Source organism: Cynoglossus semilaevis, chromosome 15 (assembly GCF_000523025.1).
Source record: "Cynoglossus semilaevis isolate Cse_v1.0 chromosome 15, Cse_v1.0, whole genome shotgun sequence".
Taxonomy (NCBI): domain Eukaryota; kingdom Metazoa; phylum Chordata; class Actinopteri; order Pleuronectiformes; family Cynoglossidae; genus Cynoglossus; species Cynoglossus semilaevis.
In genome coordinates, this window is record NC_024321.1 from 18,453,562 (window position 1) to 18,474,500 (window position 20,939).

Genomic DNA, 20,939 nt, shown 5'->3' on the forward strand with positions numbered 1-20,939 from the left:
AACGTTTATATTAGATTCCGTGTCGTGTTACTAAACCGTTAAAAAACCGGAACCTTAATTGTTGTGGATGTTTTGTCTTATCGGTTTTTATATAAATGATACGATATCATTACATTATCACAGTTGTGTATGTAGTCCTACAACTTTATTAGAACAACAATGTTTACATAGAAGCATTACCTCCCTCCCGCCTCAACCCTCCACGCCCCCCGTACTACACACAAACAATGTGAGGATTTCACGTTGCAGCCTCTAAACCTGTACCTTAACTTTAACTACCACAAATGTATTCCTAATCTTAATCCTTACTCTAACCATAACCCAGTCCTCATCCAAATCCTAACTAACAAACTAGGTTTCATACCTTAAAAATATCTTCTTTCCTGGTGGGGACAAAAATGTCCTCACAAGGATAGCCCATACACACACACAGAGGTAACAGTCAGCAATCAACCACTAGGTGGTACAAATACTGTCAGTAAATTTCTTTCCCATCAGTCAGACGTATCTAACGACACAGTAAAGACAAAAACAGAAGATGAAAAGACCTGTAAACAAACTGAACTTATAAGTAAATGCATAGAAATTTGGAGAGAAACAGTTTAAATTGATGGAAGGACATGTTCCACCTCGACTCATTGACCTGTTTTCCAAGTACAGTATGCAAAAAAAGAAAAGAAAAGTCTCACACTGTCACGTGTTAAATTTCTATATCGTATAATAAAACTAAACTAACGATAAAAGTCTGACATTATAAAAACTTTTTTAACTGTGTTATTATTAGTAACAATATTATTTCGGACACATTTTAAATCCACACAGTCACTGCAGTCATGTTTTTGATTGTGTGAGAAGGAATCAAACCTCACTCTGAAGTGCAACCGCGCTGTTGGATCTCCATGCTGTCCGTGAAGTAAAGTAAAGTAAAGCAAAGTATCGTGACGTGACGTGACGGGGTGTCATGACATCATCACAGTGACAGTTGTAGTGTGCTTCAGGTCAGAGCAGAGAATGTTGTGTGTTGTGTTTCCACGGAGAGTCTGTAGGAGGCGCTCGGCCTAGAACTGACTCGTCTTCTCTGATGGGATTAAGTGACCCTGCTCTTTACCTTCTGCGTTCACACTGACATCAGTCACTTTGACGCTTTTGCTCTGTTTCTGAGTTCTGTTGGTGCTGTTCAAAGGACTCTGGAGGTGGCGCTGTCGCTCCGCACTGTGCCACATTCCATAGCCAAAATAAATCAGGAATCCTGAAATAAAAGAAAAGTAGAAATGATAGTGTTTAAAATTAATTTCGGAGCAAGAGCTTGGATTTTTTTTTCACATGGGAAAAAAGTTGTACTTTTTAAATCTATCTCTAATTATTGTCAAGATATTAAAAAACGATATATTTCCTGCGTACCACTAGAGGGAGCCAAAGCACCATGCTTTATATTATACTCTAGATTTGACCCAGTATTTTTGGCTCCAGTTTCTTTATTCCAGTGTTTTTAATAGAGCATTACTTTTAAAGTTTAAGATTTTACTGGTTTTTAGTCTGACAACGACTCACCCACTGCCATCCACACTGAGAAACGGATCCAGGTGTCTCCACTCAGCTGAACCATGAGGTATATATTGACAAATATACTCAGGATAGGCAGGAATGGCAGGAGAGGAACCTGGAACAACAACAAAAGAAACAGTTCTGGATCAACCTCCGTCTGTGATGGAGATCCACATCAGGGTGAAAAGCCGATTTGTTCAGTGTCCACGCACCATGAAGGAGACCTTCTTGCTGGTCTGAGGCTGCCTGCAAACCATCAGGACGCAGGCGCTGAAGATGAGGAGACACACGGACAGCAGCACCAGGATCCACACCTCCATAGCCAGGATGGAGCTGATGTAGTAGGTGGTGAGGTAGCTGACCACACACACCACCAGCACTGGGACATGCAATCACACAACAAACAGTCGACTCACACGTCAAATCATAGAAGGGAAACAAATAAAGACCTCCAAAGTTGTTTGTCTACCTAAGACGCCGATGAAACAGTTGACGACACTGGAGGAGTGCTCCGAGGGAGAGGCAGGAGGGTGGAGGACGGTCTGCATGGTGGAGCTGCCGCTATTCAGCATGTGGAGGTGAGACTCGGACTCCGTCAGCTCCGACTCCTCGGAGGCCAGGAGATCCCTCTCTCTCGAACCTGGACACCACTCCAGAGCTGCGTCCGGCTGGTACCTAGACCGAAGAAGAGACAACATTCAGCTAAAAACACTTTATTTAAAAAAAAAACAACTCACCAACAGTGTTTGGACAACACGTCAACATACTTCCTCAACCACAAGATGCCCGTGCCCTCTCTGGATTTACCCCAGCTGTGAAACCACCTCGTCCATTATATGCCTGCCATGACTTCCATGTATTAATTTTATTTACTTTTATATTACCAAGAAGACACATACTGCTTGAAAATTGTGAAAAAAAATTCACTCAATTTACTAACTTTTTCCATTCTTAGTAAAACCTCCTTTTTCAGCCAGGTCTTCAAATGTTGAATTTTTTTTTTTTTTTTTAAAGCGCCTCAAGCCTATAGATCTGGTTAAACCAGAAAATGAAGATGTCTGCAGCATCTGCTGTGACATCATGCCAAGACATGCGCCGTATATACGGTACTAGGATTAGTACTAGGTATGGAACTGAGAAATGTTCTTATTCAATGCAGTAGGAATGCACCGTGTCTCCATCTGTTTCAAACCCACCTGAGAATCAGAACACAGGCAGCCACCAGAGAGTAGGCCAGAAGGGTTCCGATGGACATCATGTCCACCAGGGCTTTCAGATCAAAGAGGAAAGCCATGATCGCTACGGAGAAGAAACGCAAACAAAACATGTTTTAAAACACCAAACGCTAACAGTAATGTACCGTAAACATTATCCACCACTGTGCACGACAACATCATTGGAGGTAAATTAAACTGGCATGCATTTTTTTTTTTCATGTCTGTGGCACGTGTTGTTTGATGTGCGAAACGCCGTGGTGCTGCAGTACGGGGCTGAAGACGACACAGAGTTAAAGCTCTGTTCAAACAATAATAACCGGAGGGTTCTCTGCACGGTGCTGCCAGGTGTTCAGAACATCTGGCCTTCCTCAGGTCCTAACCCTGGTTCATCAGTCATTATTTTATAGGTTCGATGCGTTGAAGGTTAATGTGGCCAACGAATTACGGAATTAAAAAAATAAAGAATTTTATATTAAGGCATAAAATTCTTCTGTAAAGGATGGCTGCCCTGTGTTTGTATTTTCTTGTTTTTTCCTTCTTCTGTGGATAGTACTAATGAGTTGAACGTTTATCTCGAAAGATAGGACTAGACAAAACGTTTTTAGACAGATGTTGTCATTTTAGAAGGGTATGAATTTTTTTTTAACATTTTTACATATTAACCAAATTAGACAGATGTTGTCATTTTAGAAGGGTGTGAATTTTTTTTTTACATTTTAACCAAATTGAATGGTTAAATGATTTAAATGAAACCGTCAAAAAAACCCCAATATTATCAAAATACAGAGAAAAAAAACCCATGTGGGAGGACGTTGAAGTATAACGTTGACATTAGCAGGTCTGTGTTGTGTGTATGATGTCATTGTATTTAGGATAATGGTGTGTTATAACAGGAGGGATTTCATTTTTCGTCTCGTCCAATAGGAAAGCTTCATTGTGTGATTCAATAATAGTAAGTGTGAGGATTTTGGGGGCATGCTTCTCAGAAACACCAACAGTGACATCACATGCAGCCATCACCATCTTACAATTTGTGCGATTATACAAATTGTAACACCGAAGCAAGGCCACGCACCACAACCACAGGGAGAGACGAGGCCTTGTCACATGAGCTTACCCGCAGTGGTGCCCGCTACCATGGTGGCAGCCACCGGCGACTGCCGCTTACTCACTTTGGACATAAATTTGAACAGAATACCGTCTCGTGCCATGGCAAACAGAATGCGGGGCAGAGGGAACATGCAGCCCAAAAGGCTAGGGAGAAGAGGGTTCATGGTTAAGTTTGTGGGTAATAAAACATGAGGACATCTGCAGGACTGAGAAAGAATAACACGCCAATCGCTGATATCCTGGATGACAATTATAAGGGAAACCTGCATGGAAAAAAAAACAAACACAGAACAATTTGATCTGCAAAGCTGGGCTGTGTTCACACTTGTAGTTTTCTGAAGTTCTGGACAGACCTGTGGCTCTCAGCCTTCAGGAATGTTGTCAATAATGTTGGCTCCTGGGCCACACGGTTAAAGCTGTGGTTGGTGCTCGCCTTACAGCAAGAAGGTCACAGGTTTGATGGTTCAGTTTTTGGTTTTACTGTATGGAGTTTCTACGATCTGTGTGTATCAGATATTACACAATTATGCTAATATCGAGCCGATAATGTCGGTCGACCGATAATATCGGACATCCTTATTTTAAACTTTTCATTTAATTTCTCATTGTTTTGTTTTTGTTCTAGTTTCTTAAGATTTACTTTTATATATTTGCGATACATTTTGACATAGTTTAAGGTTCTTGGATCACATCCTATCAAATTTAAGTACGTAGCCTCCACACACACACGTTTATGTGAACAATTACAATGAAGCTAACATGACAAGCGTGAACACACCCTTAAAGGCTCCCTGGCTCTCACCTGCGACTACACCGGAGACCATAGTGGCAATAAGTGGGGTCTTCGTCTTAGGATTGATTCGGGCTAAGACTTTGAAAAGCACGCCATCATCAGCCATAGCATAGATTACACGAGGCATAGGGAACATGGAGCCCAGCAGGCTGCGTCAAACAGCAGAGACATGCAAGCAGACAAATTAGTCCACGGACACAAACACAGCAAAGGTCACATGTTCGAGGCTTCATTAAATCCTAAAGTGTCTTTCTTTCCTGTCGGCAACGTCCTACAGTATCATTTTAATTGAATTCACTAGAGCTGTCAGTGAATAAAATATAAAAATAAAAATCTCCAACAGTCAGAGTGAAAATGTCTCTTCATAGAGTTGGAGTATTTCTGTCATGACTGTTCACCTGGACGGGGACTGGTAGAATGTGTGGAACGTAGTTGTTCTTCAGTCTAGTCGTTGTTCTCAACAATATGATTTAGTCTAAGATTCTCAGTAAGTTTTTTCCTGCAGGGTGTGTAAATAACCATTAACACGAACTGAAGACACAGTAGGCTAACTGTGTGTTACAGTGTGTGATGTTTTGCAGCTCAACAGTCAGTCTGACTGACAAAAAGACGGACGACAGGAAAGAAAGGCACAGATACAGCAGATAGGTGTTATTCATGATAAACATATAATGCATTACAAGGTTATGCAGGGTCACCCCAACAGAGACAGAATCAAGCCTTAACACCAGGGATGTCCGATATCAACCCGATATCGAGATATTCAGCCGTTTTCCCTCAAATCTGCGGTAAACATCTCATGATCCCAAAAGCGATTCCAGTATATTTGGCGAAACCCAGGCATCGCATCGTAGTTTCATTATCGGCGGAGAAACCGATAACGATTCTCACAGTTGTGACATAATTATGCTAATACCTGGTGGATAATATCGGTCGGCCGATTTTATCTGACATCCCTACTTAGCACCAAATAAGTCAATCCTGTAACAAGACAATTTTTTGACTTGGTCTCTTTGCTACCCCCCTCCCCCCATCATCCCCCAAAAGGTGAATAAATTACAGAACTCCTCTGGTATAAAAAAACAGAAAGACTGACATTTAACTTTGTTTGTGTATAACACACATCTCTCTCTCTCTCAGACAGTTGTTACCTGGTGGACAGGGCACACAGAGAACCTACAGCCACCACATATTTGGCCGGGTCCCATCCCACGTACTCAAAGGCCATGGGGAGGGGGCTCTTCTCATCCAACACATAGTAGGGCATCATGAGGGTGAGTGCGGCAGACACACCAAAGTACGCCAGGAAGCACACGGTCAGTGACACCACGATGCCCATGGGTATTGCCCTCTGGGGGTTTTTCACCTCCTCACCTGTCACAGAAAAAACACGTTAGCGTTAGCATCGGGCTGATGATGATGATAATCAGACGTAATGACCCCTCGTTAATGGCCCACCTGTTGTGGCGATGCAGTCAAATCCAACAAAAGCGTAAAAGCAGGTGGCGGCTCCAGCCAAAGTGCCGCTGAAGCCGTAGGGCATGAATCCGCCTACTCCGTAATCGCTGCTCACGTTAGCTGTGACCGACAGGTTCCTGGAGCGCACAGAGAGCTGTTTTATTATAACGTGAGAAATGTGGGCAGCTGTCTTACTGACTTCACATCTGAATGTGTTAAGTGATTCATATTTCAAAGACAATGTAAAACATGTCAAAATATAGTACCTGCCTAGCAGGTTTATTATAATGTCGTTTCAATTTAATGCTAAATTTGACTTCTACTGTTTATTTTGTGTCTTGTGTTTGTAGAGCACTTTCGTCCTTGTTTTTTTTTTTTTGTCTTTTTTATTCACCTCTTTATTATGGTGACATTTATCAGAGATTCTTCGGTGATTTTCCAGTTGTCTGTGTCTCCTTTGACAAAACCGGAGATGATGACGAACAACAGAACCAGCACGTTGATTGAAGTGAAGACTTTGTTCACCCAGGCGGATTCCTTCACACCAAAGGAAAGGAGCCCTGGAGGAAAGAAAAGCAGGTGAAACCACCGTCATCTTGTAAAAATCCAACCTGACTGTGACGATTAGAGAAAATCTTTTCTTCCAGGGAACTGATTCAACTTTGACGTTGAGGTTTGATGGTCTGCTTATTTAATTTTTTTTCTTAGATATAGATAAGGCCTGACTTTTCAGGTTGTTTTTGGTTGGTTGTTGCTCACCAGAGAGCAGCAGTATCAGGCAGACGGCAAAGAAGTCGGGGTACTGGGCCAGACCAGGGGAGTTCATGCTGAAATAGGTTTTACAGAAGACCTCGATGTGTCCTCCGATCATTTCATCAAACGTGCCACTCCAAGCTTTGGCAACTGAGGAGGTTCCTGTGAAGATAATAACACAAAAAAACCCAAAGAAAAACTCTGTCCGTTCACAGAAATAACTTTACTGGAGCTGCACTTTACAGGAACTTACCGATCACATAGGACAGGATGAGGTTCCAGCCCGTGATGAAGGCCCAGATCTCTCCCACGGTCACGTAGCTGTACAGGTAGGCAGAGCCCGTTTTGGGGACTCGAGCACCAAACTCTGCATAACACAGACCTGCCATGACGGAGGCCAGGGCAGCGATAAGGAAGGAGATGACAATGCTCGGACCAGAATCCCCCTTGGCCACCTCCCCAGCCAGCACATAGACTCCGGCACCAAGAGTGCTGCCCACCCCCAGGGCTATGAGGTCGGCGGTTCCGAGGCAGCGGCAGAGCTTAGAGTCTTCCAGGCTGCTCAGGTCGACCACTTTTCTCCGCACCAGAGAGCGTCCAAAGGACAGAACCTGCGTCAACATTTTGGCACCTTCTAGAAGGAGAGAGACGAATGGTAAATATCCCTGTCTAAACATCTCATGTTTGATTTCTGCTTACGGACGTGCAGATGGTTGGACGAGTGTGAATGTGGTGCTTGTTTGTTCAGCCTCACTCTGTGTTTTTTTTTTTTTTGCATCATGTCCAGAACAGTTGTATAATGAAGTTTCACAACACAGCAGAGGTGCATTAGGGTGGGGTCACAGATGTATAAAAGCTCAGAAGTATGGCACAGACGTAAATAATTTCTGTTGAGACCTGCAGCCTGGCGCATCAAATAAATGAACTGAACTCAGATCAGTAATCAAAGAGCTGCTACCAAATAAACAGTACCACGGGACGGAACATTACACCGGTCACTAATTACACATTTGTTAATTAAAATCAAGCCACAACATTTTCCTACAAATTCACATTAGGATTTTGATTTATTGAACTATTGAACATCTAAATTCTTTTTTTCAAATTATTTTTTTTCCAGAGAAGTGACAGCTCGTTACAGGACCATTGGGGTTAAATCACAGTTCGAAAGTGACGTTCAAACAGACACACAATATCCAACTATAGCACCAAAATATATATATATATATTTTTAAAAGCCACTGCAAACACTAAACATTTTCTAAATATTTGCACTCACCTGTGAGGATATCTCTGTGTGAGTGTGACACCAAAGCCCAGCTTGTCTTTCCCAGGTTTTTTTTTTCTTCAGCAGCTCACCTGCACATGCAGCACAGGTACAGGGCAGATGACACGGAACGGTCCCATGAACTGTGCCACTGAATGTCTGCTCAAACTCATTCACTCTGCTGGCATTCACAGGCACAGTGTGCAGAACAGCATTTCTGCTCCTCCCCTCTGTGTCCACAGTGTTCCTTCATAGGAGCTCCAGGCACGCCCCGGCCAGGGGAGAAATGTTTCCTTAAGGAGGGGAAGCAAGGGGGGCGGGGGGCAAGAAAGGGGCTTATGGTATATAAGGGAGAGTGTGGTGGTGGTGGTGGTGGTGGGTAGTGAGTTCACAGTTCACCCTGTGGAGCTCCAGCAGTCAGATGACGAAGTAGTGTAAAACCAGAGTTCTAACGCCCGTTCCCGTCACATCGATCCCAGCTGCCTGTGTGCTCACTGCCCGCTGATAAATGGTTGGGCAACTGAGACTGACAAACATTGAGGCAGAACACTGTTTGCCCAGTGTGGTGGACAGGAGTGCTGCTGAAACATGACTGCTGATTGGTCAGTGAAGGCAGAGTGTCCCAAAGGAGAGACGGGGTCTTGCTCAATGTCACCTGAGCCGCTCGGGTCCGTGGACGTTATAGAACCAATGCCACGTCTGAAACTAAAAGTCTTCACTCTCTCTCTCTCTCTCCGTGGCGGCCGTGGTTGCGGGTTCGATTTTTTATTTTTATTTTTTTTGCGTATTACATCTGAGTTTGAGTTTTACAGCAGACAGCCTCGCTGCCAAGACCAGCTCAAACCAGCTGAAAATAAGTCGTCAGTGGGAAGGTGGCAGCTGGAGCAGAGACACACACTGTGCAGCCCAGTGGGACCACAGATGAAACAGCCTGACAACAGGCAGTTCTCTCTGTTTGTCCATCCAGCCGGCCAGCCAAATATCATGGCTGATCGCCCACCAAACCCTGGCTGCAGAGGCTGATTCTCTGACCTGCATGTTGATGGGAAAGCAAATGCTTCACTTGATGTTGGGCAGACTGGAGACACTCACACTTTCACTAAGAAAATGTTTGTTTAAAACCCAACGAAAAAAACCCCTGGGTTCTGAGGTTTGGAGAAATAACTCCAAATAAACATTTTAACACCGGTTTCTGTTCCTGTTCTGACGAGCAACAACTTTTTTTTTCTGCATCTTTCAGTGAACTTTTGCTGTTTTTATATTTCTTATGTAATGCCTTGGAGACGTGTTGCTCAAAACACCTCTGAGATTTATGCTCTGCGAATCTGGTGAAACAATATTTGATAAAAATATTTAATAATAAACTTTGACACATTCTTCCACTCGTCATCTGCAGTTTCAACATTTCCAGCGTCTTGGGAACTGGAGCCAATCAGCAGCAGCCAGTCGAATGAGGGCGGGGTCACACACCTACATACTGTATAAAGACACTTTCGTCTGCAGAAAAAAGAAACATGAGCACATGTGCAAGTTGTATAAAATTATTGTTTTTTTTTTAAATTTATTTACAATGTATAATTATGTGTAGGCGACTAAATTTCTGCACAGATTTTCACCTGTTTTTGTCTTTATCGTGTTCCTTTCAGTCGTGTCCAACACAGATCTCGGCCCTTGTGTCCAGAAAGACTAAATTTACCGAATTTCTGAAATGGCCATTAGGTGCTTTCACATGCGGGTTGTCATCGTAACCATGGAGGACGAGTGCGGGCGACCGGCTCACTGATACATCGTTGTTGACCTGCACTAATTGTGTGAAGCCAATTGAATGCATTTGGCCTCCGATGGTTGAGTGACCTAGCTTCGAGAACGTGGCTCTGGTCAACAGGTTGAATGGTTGTTTGCCTTACAGAGAGCACGGATTCTTCGCTCCAGTAAACGCTGGTGTCACCGGGAAATGTTAGAGTGAGCAATTACAGATAAGGCGGCCGCGGGGCTGCGACCGCCGTCCGGGGGGCAGAGTGGCCGCCGCATGGAAAACAGCAGTTGGCGGTTGATCTCGCAGCGGCCGTGTTGTCCTACAGAGGCTGCACAGGTGACCGGTTCATCACAGGACAGGTCCTGGAGGGACAAACAGTTCACATTTACACCAACCCCCAGGGTCAAAATCCCCAAAACATGAAAACTCAGATCTGTATATATACACATATATATGTATATATATATGTACGGTATACATATATACGCATATATAGACATACTGTATATATACATATATTTATATATATACATGTATGTCTAAATATATATAAATTATGGGCTCTCAGAAATGCTTCATGTGTGATGATTAATCTGATGAGCTGTTGTTGTCAGTTAACATTTATTTTTCTTTCTCTTTCTCTTCTTATCTGATCCTCTGTGTCTGTGCAGGATTTTCTACGATGGTTCAGACTCCGGGAACACGGAGAAGTCCTGGAGCTGCGCTGAGAAATCACGGTAACCTTTGACTTCTAGAACTCCACTGTGTAAAAGTTTGCCTCAGTCAACACACAATAAATGACGTCACTAGTGATACGCTATAATAAACAGTGACCAGTGTGTGTGAGTGTGTGTGTGTGGTGGTAAACGGGAGCTTCCACAGTATTCGGTGTGTGCTGTGATTTCTCATCTCTAAAGTATTATATTTGATCCTGGTGCGATCAAATTTGTGCGTGGAGGGCCATTAGACAATAAAGCGGCTACTTCCTCATGCGTGAACTCAGAACGCCGTGGCAGTAAGTGCTGCGGGGCGGTCAGGCGTCCGTAAGTCAATTACTTCTGCTTAGTTTAACATACACTTTTATTGTTTACTTTCTGTTTACTGCTCTGCAACAGATGGCTGCACCAAGAATGTGAAAATATTTTTACTATTTTTGCCACCGACAAACTGTATGTGATCCATGCAACTAAGATTATTTAAAAAAAATTAAAAAAACAACGCAAAATGCATGCAACTAAGATTATTTAAAAAAAATGTAAAAAAAAAACAACGCAAAATTTATTATGCACAAAATATATAATATATAATAACAATATATATAATATATATATACAATATTTGAAAGAATACAATGACATGACCAGGAATTGATTTACAAGTAATTTAATAATTGTATAAAAAGTCCTATATATACAGTTTATTGTTTAATGTAGTTTAAATATTTGGTATTTGAATCGGAACTGTAAATAATCTAGAGGCCTAATATGGGCCATGAAGGGCACCACCTGCTGGAGAAGCGATGCTGCAAAAAAAAAAGTAATAGTAAATAGTTTGAAATGAGTCACTGTATATTTTTTGAACATATATTATTTCATATATTTAACAACATTTTTATTGTATTGTTTGAGTTTTTAATTAATTTATTACAGAACTCGTCGCATTTGTTTGAGTTTTTAATTGATTTATTACAGAACTCGTCTGTTCGAATCCCGTGTCTGGTTAAAACAAAGTCAGTATGAGACTGTTGACGGAATGTTAATCCTGGACACGGGACTTTTAAATTCGGCTCCTTGACTGATTGAGTTCGAGACCCAAGAGCTTTAACGCGTCATATCTTGCGTCACTCAACCCTGCGGGCGGTAGGACCCCGCGGAGCTGCTGTCGGAGACAGGCGGACCAGAACAGTCATGGTGACGGTGCTCTCGGTTGACCCCGGTTTACCTGAGACCTTCTGACCACAACCTGAGCCAGACGGTGTCACAGCTGGACACGGCGGAGCTCTGCCGCTGCGTCTGACGTGTGTCCGCTGGGTTAAAGGTCCCACGGGCCGACCCTCGGCTGCTGGATGGAGCACATCCGACTTCCGAAGGTAAACTGTGTGCAGTGATTAGCCGCGACGTCGGCTGTGTCTCCACACAGTGTTCACACGAACCCCCCGTGTTGTCAATAACATATAGCATCGGGACGTGGAGTCAACATTCAGCTGTGATTTACTGACGTGACACTAGGTTTAACAGCAGCATCACATCTGTGTGCGTTTGTGTTGTGGATATACAGGAAACCATGCCCAAAACACTGGGTCGTGGCCCACAGATGAGCCAAGACTGTGTTCCCTTTTTTAAAAATGTACTTCAAACACCAGCACAAGTGAACACTTTATTTATTGATCATCTCTGATTTATTTTGTTTTGGAAAAGTTAAGTTAAGGACCAGATTTTAAAAATGTGAAAACAACAATTCTATTTTATTTGGTAGTGCTCTTGGTTTGATGTTTTTTTATGTACAAACATGTTAAGTCAGTGGTCTAAATTCAAATTGATAAAATAATTATTTTAAACTGATGGAAATCATTTGAAAACAAGTCTGTAAATGACAGAATGAACTAATTGACTCAACGATAAGCAGAAATAATTACAACACAAGTAAAAGGATATATTAAGTATATATACTGTAATACCTATAGATATTACATATTAATATCCGATGCTGATCGCTGACTGTCCACCAGGTGGAGAATGTCCAGCTGCTGGACAGAGTCTCTGTCAGGAGGAGCAGGGTGGGGACCCTGTACCTGACAGCCACACACTTCATCTTTGTGGAGAACGAGGCCGGGGTGAGGAGTGAAACATGGGTGAGTACCAGCACTCACCGACCAAAGATATGAGCATCGATTTCTTAAAGCCAATTATTTTGTAGAAATTCAGTGTATTCTATTTTGAAATCAGCTCTGTCCTCGTGTACTGAACGAGAAAGAAGAAGAAATGAAAGAGAAACAACAGGAAGAGTTGTAACACATGTTGTCACTGGTATCTGAAGTCAGTCCTGGTTGTGTGTCGCAATCTGTCTTAGTAAAAGAAGAACCGGAAATAGTCACATGCAGTGGGGTTATTCTGGCGCTTTTATTTTGAAAGTCCAACGATGCCCTGCTGTCTGACTCTGACATCAGTGAGATTTCCTAACTTGGTCAGAACAGTTTCCTGTGATGAAGCTCTGGCTTTTTGTTTTAAATGTCACTGCACTACAGAGCCTCGACGTTGCTCTTCTCTTCTTCTTCTTCTTCTGCCCCCTGCTGCTCCACAGGTGCTCTACAGTTTGGTGTGCAGTTTGGAGAAACAGGCCGCCACGGCCTCCGGCTACAGTCTGATCATTCGCTGTAAGAACTTCCAGGTTCTTCACTTTGTTCTCCCCCGGGAGCAGGAGTGTCAGGACGTGCATCTGTCCCTGCAGCGTCTCTCTCAGCCAGGTGAGAACTCTGGGAACATCTGCCCTCATCTGGTCGTAAAGTGCCACTCCTTAATTTACCGAAAGGGATTAATAAAGTTTTTTTATATATAAAAATTTACAGTGGTACAGGAATAGTAGATACTGGTACACAAGCCTAGAGTGCCCTCTAGCGGTTGTCACTGTGAAAATAACAAACGTGAAATTATATATTTTAATATATGATTTGAACCTGAGTATAAGTCGCAAAGATATATATATTATTTTTTATAGCTTTTTTTAATAGCTATTCCTGTACTACTGGAAATTTACATGTTCGTTATTTTCACACTGACAGCCACTAGAGGGCACTGGTGCAACTTATAGTCAGGAAAATACCTTACTCATCCATCCATCCTTTCATCCATGTAATGGAACGTCGTCGTTAGCATTTGTTAATGTATTGTTATTGATTAAGTACTTTACTCTACAAAAAAGGTATTTTTTTACTAACTATTTAAAGAGAACGTCTGTGTTTTACTGTAGTATAACACACTTTGTTTTTAAATGTTTTCTTTAAATCTAATTCTCTTGCACTGGATAAACTCTCTGCAGAGAGTTTCGCCGAGCTGTACTGCTTCTCCTATAAGCCCAACGTTGACGAGGAGGAGCGGCGGCAGGAGTGGGACTTCTTGGAGGTCAAGGCCGACTACAGTAGAATGGGACTTCCAAACTCCATGTGGAAACTCTCCTCCATAAATCAACACTACGAGGTCCGTGAGACGACAGACGTCTTCTTCCTCCCTGTCCTTAAAAGGACATCGCTGCTGCTTCCTCACAAAAGAATTTTCTTTTTTGTTTTTGTTTTTTGTCACCAAAGGTTAGTGAGACTTACCCCACCGACCTCTTCGTCCCTGACTCTGCCACACCACCAGTCATCAAGGGCAGCTCCAGGTTCAGGAGCAGGGGCAGATTTCCCACACTGTCGTACTACTGCAGAGAAAACCACGTACGTCGCCTCTGGTCATTACTCTCCAAAGACTGAACCTGAACCAGTCTTCTAGATGATGATGACCAGGATTATTATAATTTATTATTATTATTATCAGTCTATATCTAAATATCATATTATGCACTGGTTCCCAAAGTGAGGGGCGGGCCATTTTGAAGGGCCGTGAAGTTTTTTTCAATTTCACTGATTTTTAATTGCACTCCTTGTTCAGTGGGAAAAATATATATATATATATATATATATATATATATATATATATTAGGAACTGCAATGTTGAATTAAATAATGTTTGGTGGAGTTTTGAAGCAGAAGATGTGACTGATTTGAAGTTGGTCTCAAAAGCTGAAGAAAAGGTTTGGGAAGCACTGATTTAAGGTCAGAGGTCAGGCTCATTTCTGTCAGATTTTTTCCAACTCATTTCCTGAAACGTGGAAATGTAAAATAAAATACAAGACTTTTTTTTTACCTGAGCTGAGGCCGACAGTAATCCACATCTGAGAGGCCGTGCATTTGAGTAAAGGATTAGTCCCTGATTGGACGGTTGCTTCGTGTGCGTGAGGTCAGATTCCCAGGGTTGATGGAGGAGTGTGTGTGGAGATCAGCTCCTACTGAGAGGCTCATGAGCCAGAAGAGATTTAAACATCACCCTCTGGCTGCCTCCCCCGTGGCTCTTAAATACTGACAAGAGAAAATGTGAGGTTGATTATTTTAAATGAATCTGGCAGACGAGTAAACAAACTTTGAATTTTTGTTTTCACGATTCTCACGTTTTTGTAGTTTTCAACCGACATGTCAAACATGGTAATAACTGCACTGCCCCCAACAGGCTGCCATCTGCCGCAGCAGCCAGCCCCTGTCGGGTTTCAGCGCCCGCTGCCTGGAGGATGAGCAGATGCTAGAGGCCATCATGAGGTCCAATCCCCACAGTGACTTCATGTATGTGGTGGACACCAGGCCCAAGGTGAGCCCAGTATGATCCGCTTCTCAGCAGCATCGCACAGGAACTCCAGTTCTGTGCTGTGTGTTCAGGTGTGATTTCCAAACATCCCGTCCCTGGTCCAGAGGCCTCGCTGTAATCTTTTTTCCCTCCATGTTTTTCTTCTTTCGTTTTCAGCTGAATGCAATCGCCAACCGAGCTGCAGGAAAAGGCTACGAAAATGAAGATAATTACTCCAACATAAAGTTCCAGTTCATCGGCATCGAGAACATCCACGTCATGAGGAACAGCCTGCAGAAACTGCTGGAAGGTAATACAGTGGTCTACCGCCCGCCACAGGTGAAAAAAACAAAGTCGAGACGCGATAGTTATTATATTATTTCCGTAGAAATATTAACCCTTTACGAATCCTTTAGGAGGCACAAAAAAATGTATTTTTTCTTCTACAAAATGCTTAATGAAAATATTGGAAATTTAACAATGTTTGTATACCGCAAAATCCTGTGATAGAGCAAAAAATCCACAGTACAAGAATATATTTCGTTGTTGTCATTTTAACAGCAGCCTCTCTTCCTCCAGCGTTTGGATTTATCCACAGAAGAATGTGTTCAGAGGTCACAGTGTGACCGCAGTAGGCTCTGTGTTTACTGTTCATTCTTATGCCTTATCTTCATTACTCCCCCCTCCTCCCTCCCCCAAAATCACCCCCGTGGCTTTAATACACACTGAACTGAACTGTGCTGCAGTCCGGCCTCAGATCAGCCCACGGGGGAGTTTCTCAGTACTGCGCTGCGGTGCTCCGAGGAAAACTTCCGTCCATCCATCTGGGTTTTATTTAAGAGCTATTCTGCCCTCCCAGAGTGGACGATCCAGGACCTTAACCCCCAGGAGAAGATGAGGGGGCGGGGGCGTGAGAATGACATGATTTTATGTCTAAAAAACTTATAACCCCAACTTAGTTGTAATAACTTTTTGCCTCCTGGCAGCAAATCTGGAGACACTGCCCCCCGCCTCCCCCCGCGACCCCCTACCTCCCTCTCTCCCTTTAATGACATTAACCCAACAATCTCATCCAAGTATTAGTGCAGAACATTCCGGTTGAATGAACCTGTTCTTTCCTTCTTCTGACATCAGCGTCTCTAAATCATGTTTTTATAGCAGTATAAATCACTGGACCTGATGTGATCAATCAAACTCGGCTCTGGGGAAACGGTTGTTTCTGTTGCTCGGCCTTGACCTCTTTGTGACCTCTCAAATTCTGTACTCTAATTCTGTTTTTAAAACGCACAAGGGAGTGCAGCATTAAAATATTCTTCTTATGACTTAATTGTGACTTATTCTGAGTGGATGGAAAAGTGGTCAGTGCTTCGCCTTACAGTAGGAAGGTCACCAGTTTGATCCTGAGTTGTAACGGCTGTGTTTTATATGAAATTACAACGGCTTCACCTACAGTCAAGGTTATGTTGACACCTGGCTGTATGTATGTGGACTCACCCCGTTCCATTGTTGTATGTGGACTCATCCCCCACCCCCCTCCCCCCAGTCCACTTATGACCGCTGAGAATGTAGATGTCCAGTAATTCCTGTCAGTGTTGAAGTCCAGATTTTTAGTGTCCTATTAAATTAAAATCAAAACTCATCAGAACACTGATGGTCTGGACTCAAACCCGAAGCCAAGAATTAAAAACCCACAGAATTCAGTTTGTTAATTTCTCACATTTTTCTTCCTCACCCAAACTGAATGGAAACATTTTTTATTCTTGAACTTTTTTTTCAAATTGTTCTTCAACTGTAAGACTGAAAAACCTTGAACTTTTTTTTCAAATTGTTCTTCCACCGTTAGACTGAAAAACTCCTGAGTCAAACTCAGTAAAATGAATCTTCTTCTGAGTCAAACTCAGTAAAATGACTCTTTATTCGATGACCCACATTTTCAGTTCTCATGCTCCTCAAATCCACCGTCACTGGGAGTGAACGTGCGGTTTATTAGAGTTCTGACATCAGGTAAAGCTCCGTTCTTCCCCTCAGTGACTCTGCTCTGCTGTGGTTACAGTGTGTGAGCTGCGTTCCCCCTCCATGTCCGACTTCCTGGAGGGTCTGGAGAGCTCCGGTTGGCTGAAGCACATCAAAGCTGTTCTGGATGCAGGCATCTTCGTGGCCAAGGTCAGTCTGGGGGTTAATCTCTACTGTCTGCCCCACCAGGGCTCTGGGTTATAAGATGTGTTTCTGTCTGCCCCACCAGGGCTCTGGGTTATTATTAAGATGTGTTTGAGACAAAGTCAGTCGAGACGGGAGTCGGTTTCAGATTTTGAGTGGGAGAGGGGGAGAGGGATAATGGGAGACAGGAAGAAGAGTGGGGGAGAGTGCAGAAAAAGTAACGTCTGTTGATTCTACAAAAGGACAAACAGTCGCTGAGATGGGTTCAATGTCCCGCTTCTTTGGCTCCCATTCTTTGTTGGTCCTTTTGTTTACATTACAAATTTATTTTTTCCGTCTCATTTTTACATTTTGACTGATGCAGAAAAAATAGTCGTCCACATTTAGGCCGACTTTACATGGTAGAAGTTATCGTCTTTGAAAGGAAAGTTTTGAATAATTGTTTTATATAATCCACATTCACGATAAGAGGGATAATCTGATATTTATTGCACATCATTTGTTACATAATCTTAAATCATTAACCCGATGATGTGTGTCTGTGTGTGTAGGCAGTTGCAGAGGAGGGTGTCAGTGTCCTGGTTCACTGTTCAGATGGATGGGATCGAACAGCTCAAGTGTGTTCAGTGGCCTGTGTGCTTCTGGATCCGTACTACAGGACGCTCCGAGGACTCATGGTACAAAATCTGTCCTAACGTGACTCATACACAGTAACATACATTACAATCACATTTCTAAAATAAATACTGAAAATAAAGCCATGTTGAACTCAGGGAACGACTTTAAAGATTATTTTGAAAAAGTTTGGCGATCGTAACAGCTTAACAAAGTCTGATTTCGAGGGTATTGTCACATGAAATTATTATTTTTTGTTTCAGTGTCTAATAGAGAGAGAGTGGATCTCATTCGGACACAAATTCTCCCACAGGTTTGTCTACGTCGTACGTCAACGTGACTCCCAGAGCAGGTGATTTAAAGATGAATTTTAAATAAAATCCTCCCTCCTCCCTCCCCCGTCTTCCCCCCACTTCCTCTCCAGATGCAACCACCTGGTTGGAGACCCGAAGGAGGCGTCTCCTATCGTCACCCAGTTCCTGGAGTGTGTGTGGCAGCTGATGGAGCAGTTGCCCTGTGCGTTTGAGTTCACTGAGAAATTCCTCGTCGCCATTCACAATCACATTTACTCCTGTCAGTACGGCAACTTCATCGGCAACAACCAGCGGGAGAGGATTGAGCTGAAGTGAGTTGTAAATCCGCCGCTACGATCGGTTTCCCTTCACTGTTAAAAGGCACAGAAATCCGACCTGACTGACGACTGTGGACAAAAGGGTTCAGACAATTTCCCTAAATTATGGAATACTGCAGCTACCTGTTGTATGACTTTAAATGACTCCATTATCTCACATAATCCACAGCATCCTTGTGCTTCATTTGCTTATGCATATGTTTGTTTTGTGACACAGGGTGCGTGAGAGGACTCACTCTCTGTGGAGTTTTCTGTGGACCAACCGCTCAAAATTCATCAATCCTCTGTACAGACCAGACCACAGCCAGGCCCAGGGGCTCCTCCGACCATCTACTGCCCCCTACTGTTTCAAGTGAGTCTTAAATAAATACAACTGAACAATAGTTTGGTTTAGAAAATGGTGCATATATCTATTTTACTTGAAAATGCGCGATGTTATGTTTGCATAGATTTTGGAGAGGCCTGTACAACCGCTTTGACCGAGGAATGCATCCACGTCAGTCTGTGGAGGATTATCTTCTGGCCATTCAAGAGGAGACGCAACAACTGGAGGAGCAGGTTTCCTCACACAAACAAGTAGGGTGATCACGGTTTCCCAAAAGTTTTTTTTTTTTAAATTATCTATCGTCACATCGACTATATCCTCAATATTTTATAATGTCAACAGAAAATTGAACAATTGGAGCAACAGCAGGAGTGGGCAGTGGTACAGAGGGGCTCCCCTGATCATGAAAGTTCCACAGAGTGGGGGCTCGGTGACGACCTCTCTGTGGTCAACACTCCTCAGGATTACACTGAGCACTTCCTGACCGGCAGCCCCTGTCGGCAGAAACCACCAGACAGCAGCCTGGTCTTCTCGTCCAAAGACGTAAACCTAAAGTCCAAAACCACCCTGTCCACCAGCAGTGACCAGGAGTCAGGGATCGCTGACCTGAGCTGTCGCTCACCTCTCAGTGAGGACAGCACCAGGGACCCAGACTCAGACGAAGCTGCCTAAATCTGCTGCCTGAGCAAATGTAGCAGGACCCACAGTGTTGTCAGTAGCACAGAGGAAACATCATCCCATCATGATGGAGAGGAGACGGACATGTGATGTTTGAATGTACAAATTTACTCTTGTGTCTTCAGAGGTCCTAAAATTAACATATTTGTTATGCAGCCGGCTGTTATGGTTAAAAGGGAAGAGCAATTCTGGGATGGAATTTTTACATTTTATATTTTTGTTTTAATGACTTAAGAACAATTTTGGAAAAAAGGGATGATCTTCTCCAAGGTTTATCTCAATTAAAAGGTGTATTCAGAGAAACACGGCCTGGTGAAACTTACAGCGCTTTAAGGAAACAGAATGTGTTTAATAGGATATGAGTGAAAATCAAAAATCCATCTAGTAATCAGAGCTGAACCACTGGTTCATAAAAGTCCATGAAGAAATATGGAAGTTGTCATTTGAAATTCTATTATAGTTTTGATGAAGACCTACAGGTCCCCTTCAATAAATAAAAAGTATAGTTATATAAATAGAGATGAGGAAGGTTTCCACCCACAGGCAGTTTGGTTCAATAATTTCATTCAGTAATAATCCAGTTTATCCTGCATAAACCAGTGGTTAGCTTGGACTGACTGACTGAACTTTAGGTCAACATCTACGTATTGTTTTTCTGTGTTAATGTAGTGCAGTGTTACAGAGAGAAACCACCTGTTTACAGTAGACAACGCAACTTAATACACACCTGTTTATGTAGATGTAATGTTGACTTTTAACTTGAATTATGTATTGAGTCAGCACACAGTGGTAAAATTGTTGTCATAGACTCACGCAATAAAAACATGAACATATCATGCAAGGCACAGTTCTTTGTTTCTGTACGTATTTTTCACATCTGCAATTTTTCTTTCTGGGTGTAATTTTGTATGTGAGGATTTAAAAATGTAAAGCCAAAAAATGTGTTTAAAAGGCAAAGCTTTATACATCTGTATGTCATTAAAAAACAACAAAAAAAAAGCCCAGTCCAAATGAAATTAAAAATGTACTTTTGCACATATTTTCATGCTGGACTCGAACAGTATTGTCCTCTTATTTAACAAAAGGAAACCCTGACCTGAGAGAAGACAGATGGACTAAGTAGAAGTAAAAATAAAAAATAAAATAAAGCATTAACTGTAATAGCCAGAGTAAACCTGGCCTCTAAAAGTGTTTGCCTTAATATATTTTAAGTTATTCTAAGTTAGATAATACTTCAGGCATTATACGGACATAAACGTACAGAG

General features: G+C 42.6%; 2 protein-coding genes across 11 annotated transcripts; one reads left to right on the plus strand and one right to left on the minus strand.

The window, feature by feature from the left end:
* Positions 1-128: 128 nt before the first annotated feature.
* On the minus strand, positions 129-8,307 carry slc7a2 (solute carrier family 7 member 2). 3 transcript variants are annotated; one of them, XM_025063382.1, is made up of 12 exons: positions 8,156-8,307; positions 7,130-7,510; positions 6,883-7,038; positions 6,518-6,683; positions 6,124-6,260; positions 5,817-6,039; positions 3,880-4,016; positions 2,742-2,844; positions 2,015-2,220; positions 1,758-1,924; positions 1,552-1,660; positions 129-1,249 (listed from the first exon to the last, which is right to left on the minus strand). In XM_025063382.1, the coding sequence occupies exons 2-12, from the start codon at positions 7,497-7,499 to the stop codon at positions 1,059-1,061; spliced, it is 1,965 nt and encodes a 654-aa protein (XP_024919150.1). In that variant the 5' UTR covers positions 7,500-7,510; positions 8,156-8,307; the 3' UTR covers positions 129-1,058. The 3 variants fall into 3 exon arrangements, with proteins under 3 accessions (XP_024919150.1, XP_008325747.1, XP_024919149.1); XM_008327525.3 differs by lacking the exon at positions 3,880-4,016 and adding an exon at positions 4,675-4,814 and having other exon boundaries at positions 8,156-8,306; XM_025063381.1 differs by lacking the exon at positions 3,880-4,016 and adding an exon at positions 4,675-4,814 and having other exon boundaries at positions 7,130-7,507; positions 8,156-8,299.
* On the plus strand, positions 6,568-20,519 carry mtmr7a (myotubularin related protein 7a). 8 transcript variants are annotated; one of them, XM_025063385.1, is made up of 16 exons: positions 6,568-6,702; positions 10,571-10,636; positions 11,763-11,988; positions 12,628-12,750; positions 13,200-13,362; positions 13,935-14,092; positions 14,200-14,328; positions 15,158-15,292; positions 15,446-15,578; positions 17,322-17,431; positions 17,977-18,102; positions 18,304-18,353; positions 18,465-18,665; positions 18,889-19,023; positions 19,121-19,247; positions 19,339-20,519. In XM_025063385.1, exons 3-16 carry the CDS (start codon positions 11,965-11,967, stop codon positions 19,666-19,668), a joined length of 1,944 nt encoding a protein of 647 aa, XP_024919153.1. In that variant the 5' UTR covers positions 6,568-6,702; positions 10,571-10,636; positions 11,763-11,964; the 3' UTR covers positions 19,669-20,519. The 8 variants fall into 8 exon arrangements, with proteins under 8 accessions (XP_024919153.1, XP_016894785.1, XP_008325752.1 ...); XM_008327530.3 differs by lacking the exon at positions 6,568-6,702 and adding an exon at positions 7,392-7,531 and having other exon boundaries at positions 11,591-11,988; XM_017039297.2 differs by lacking the exon at positions 6,568-6,702 and adding an exon at positions 7,392-7,531.
* The last annotated feature ends 420 nt before the right edge of the window (positions 20,520-20,939 follow it).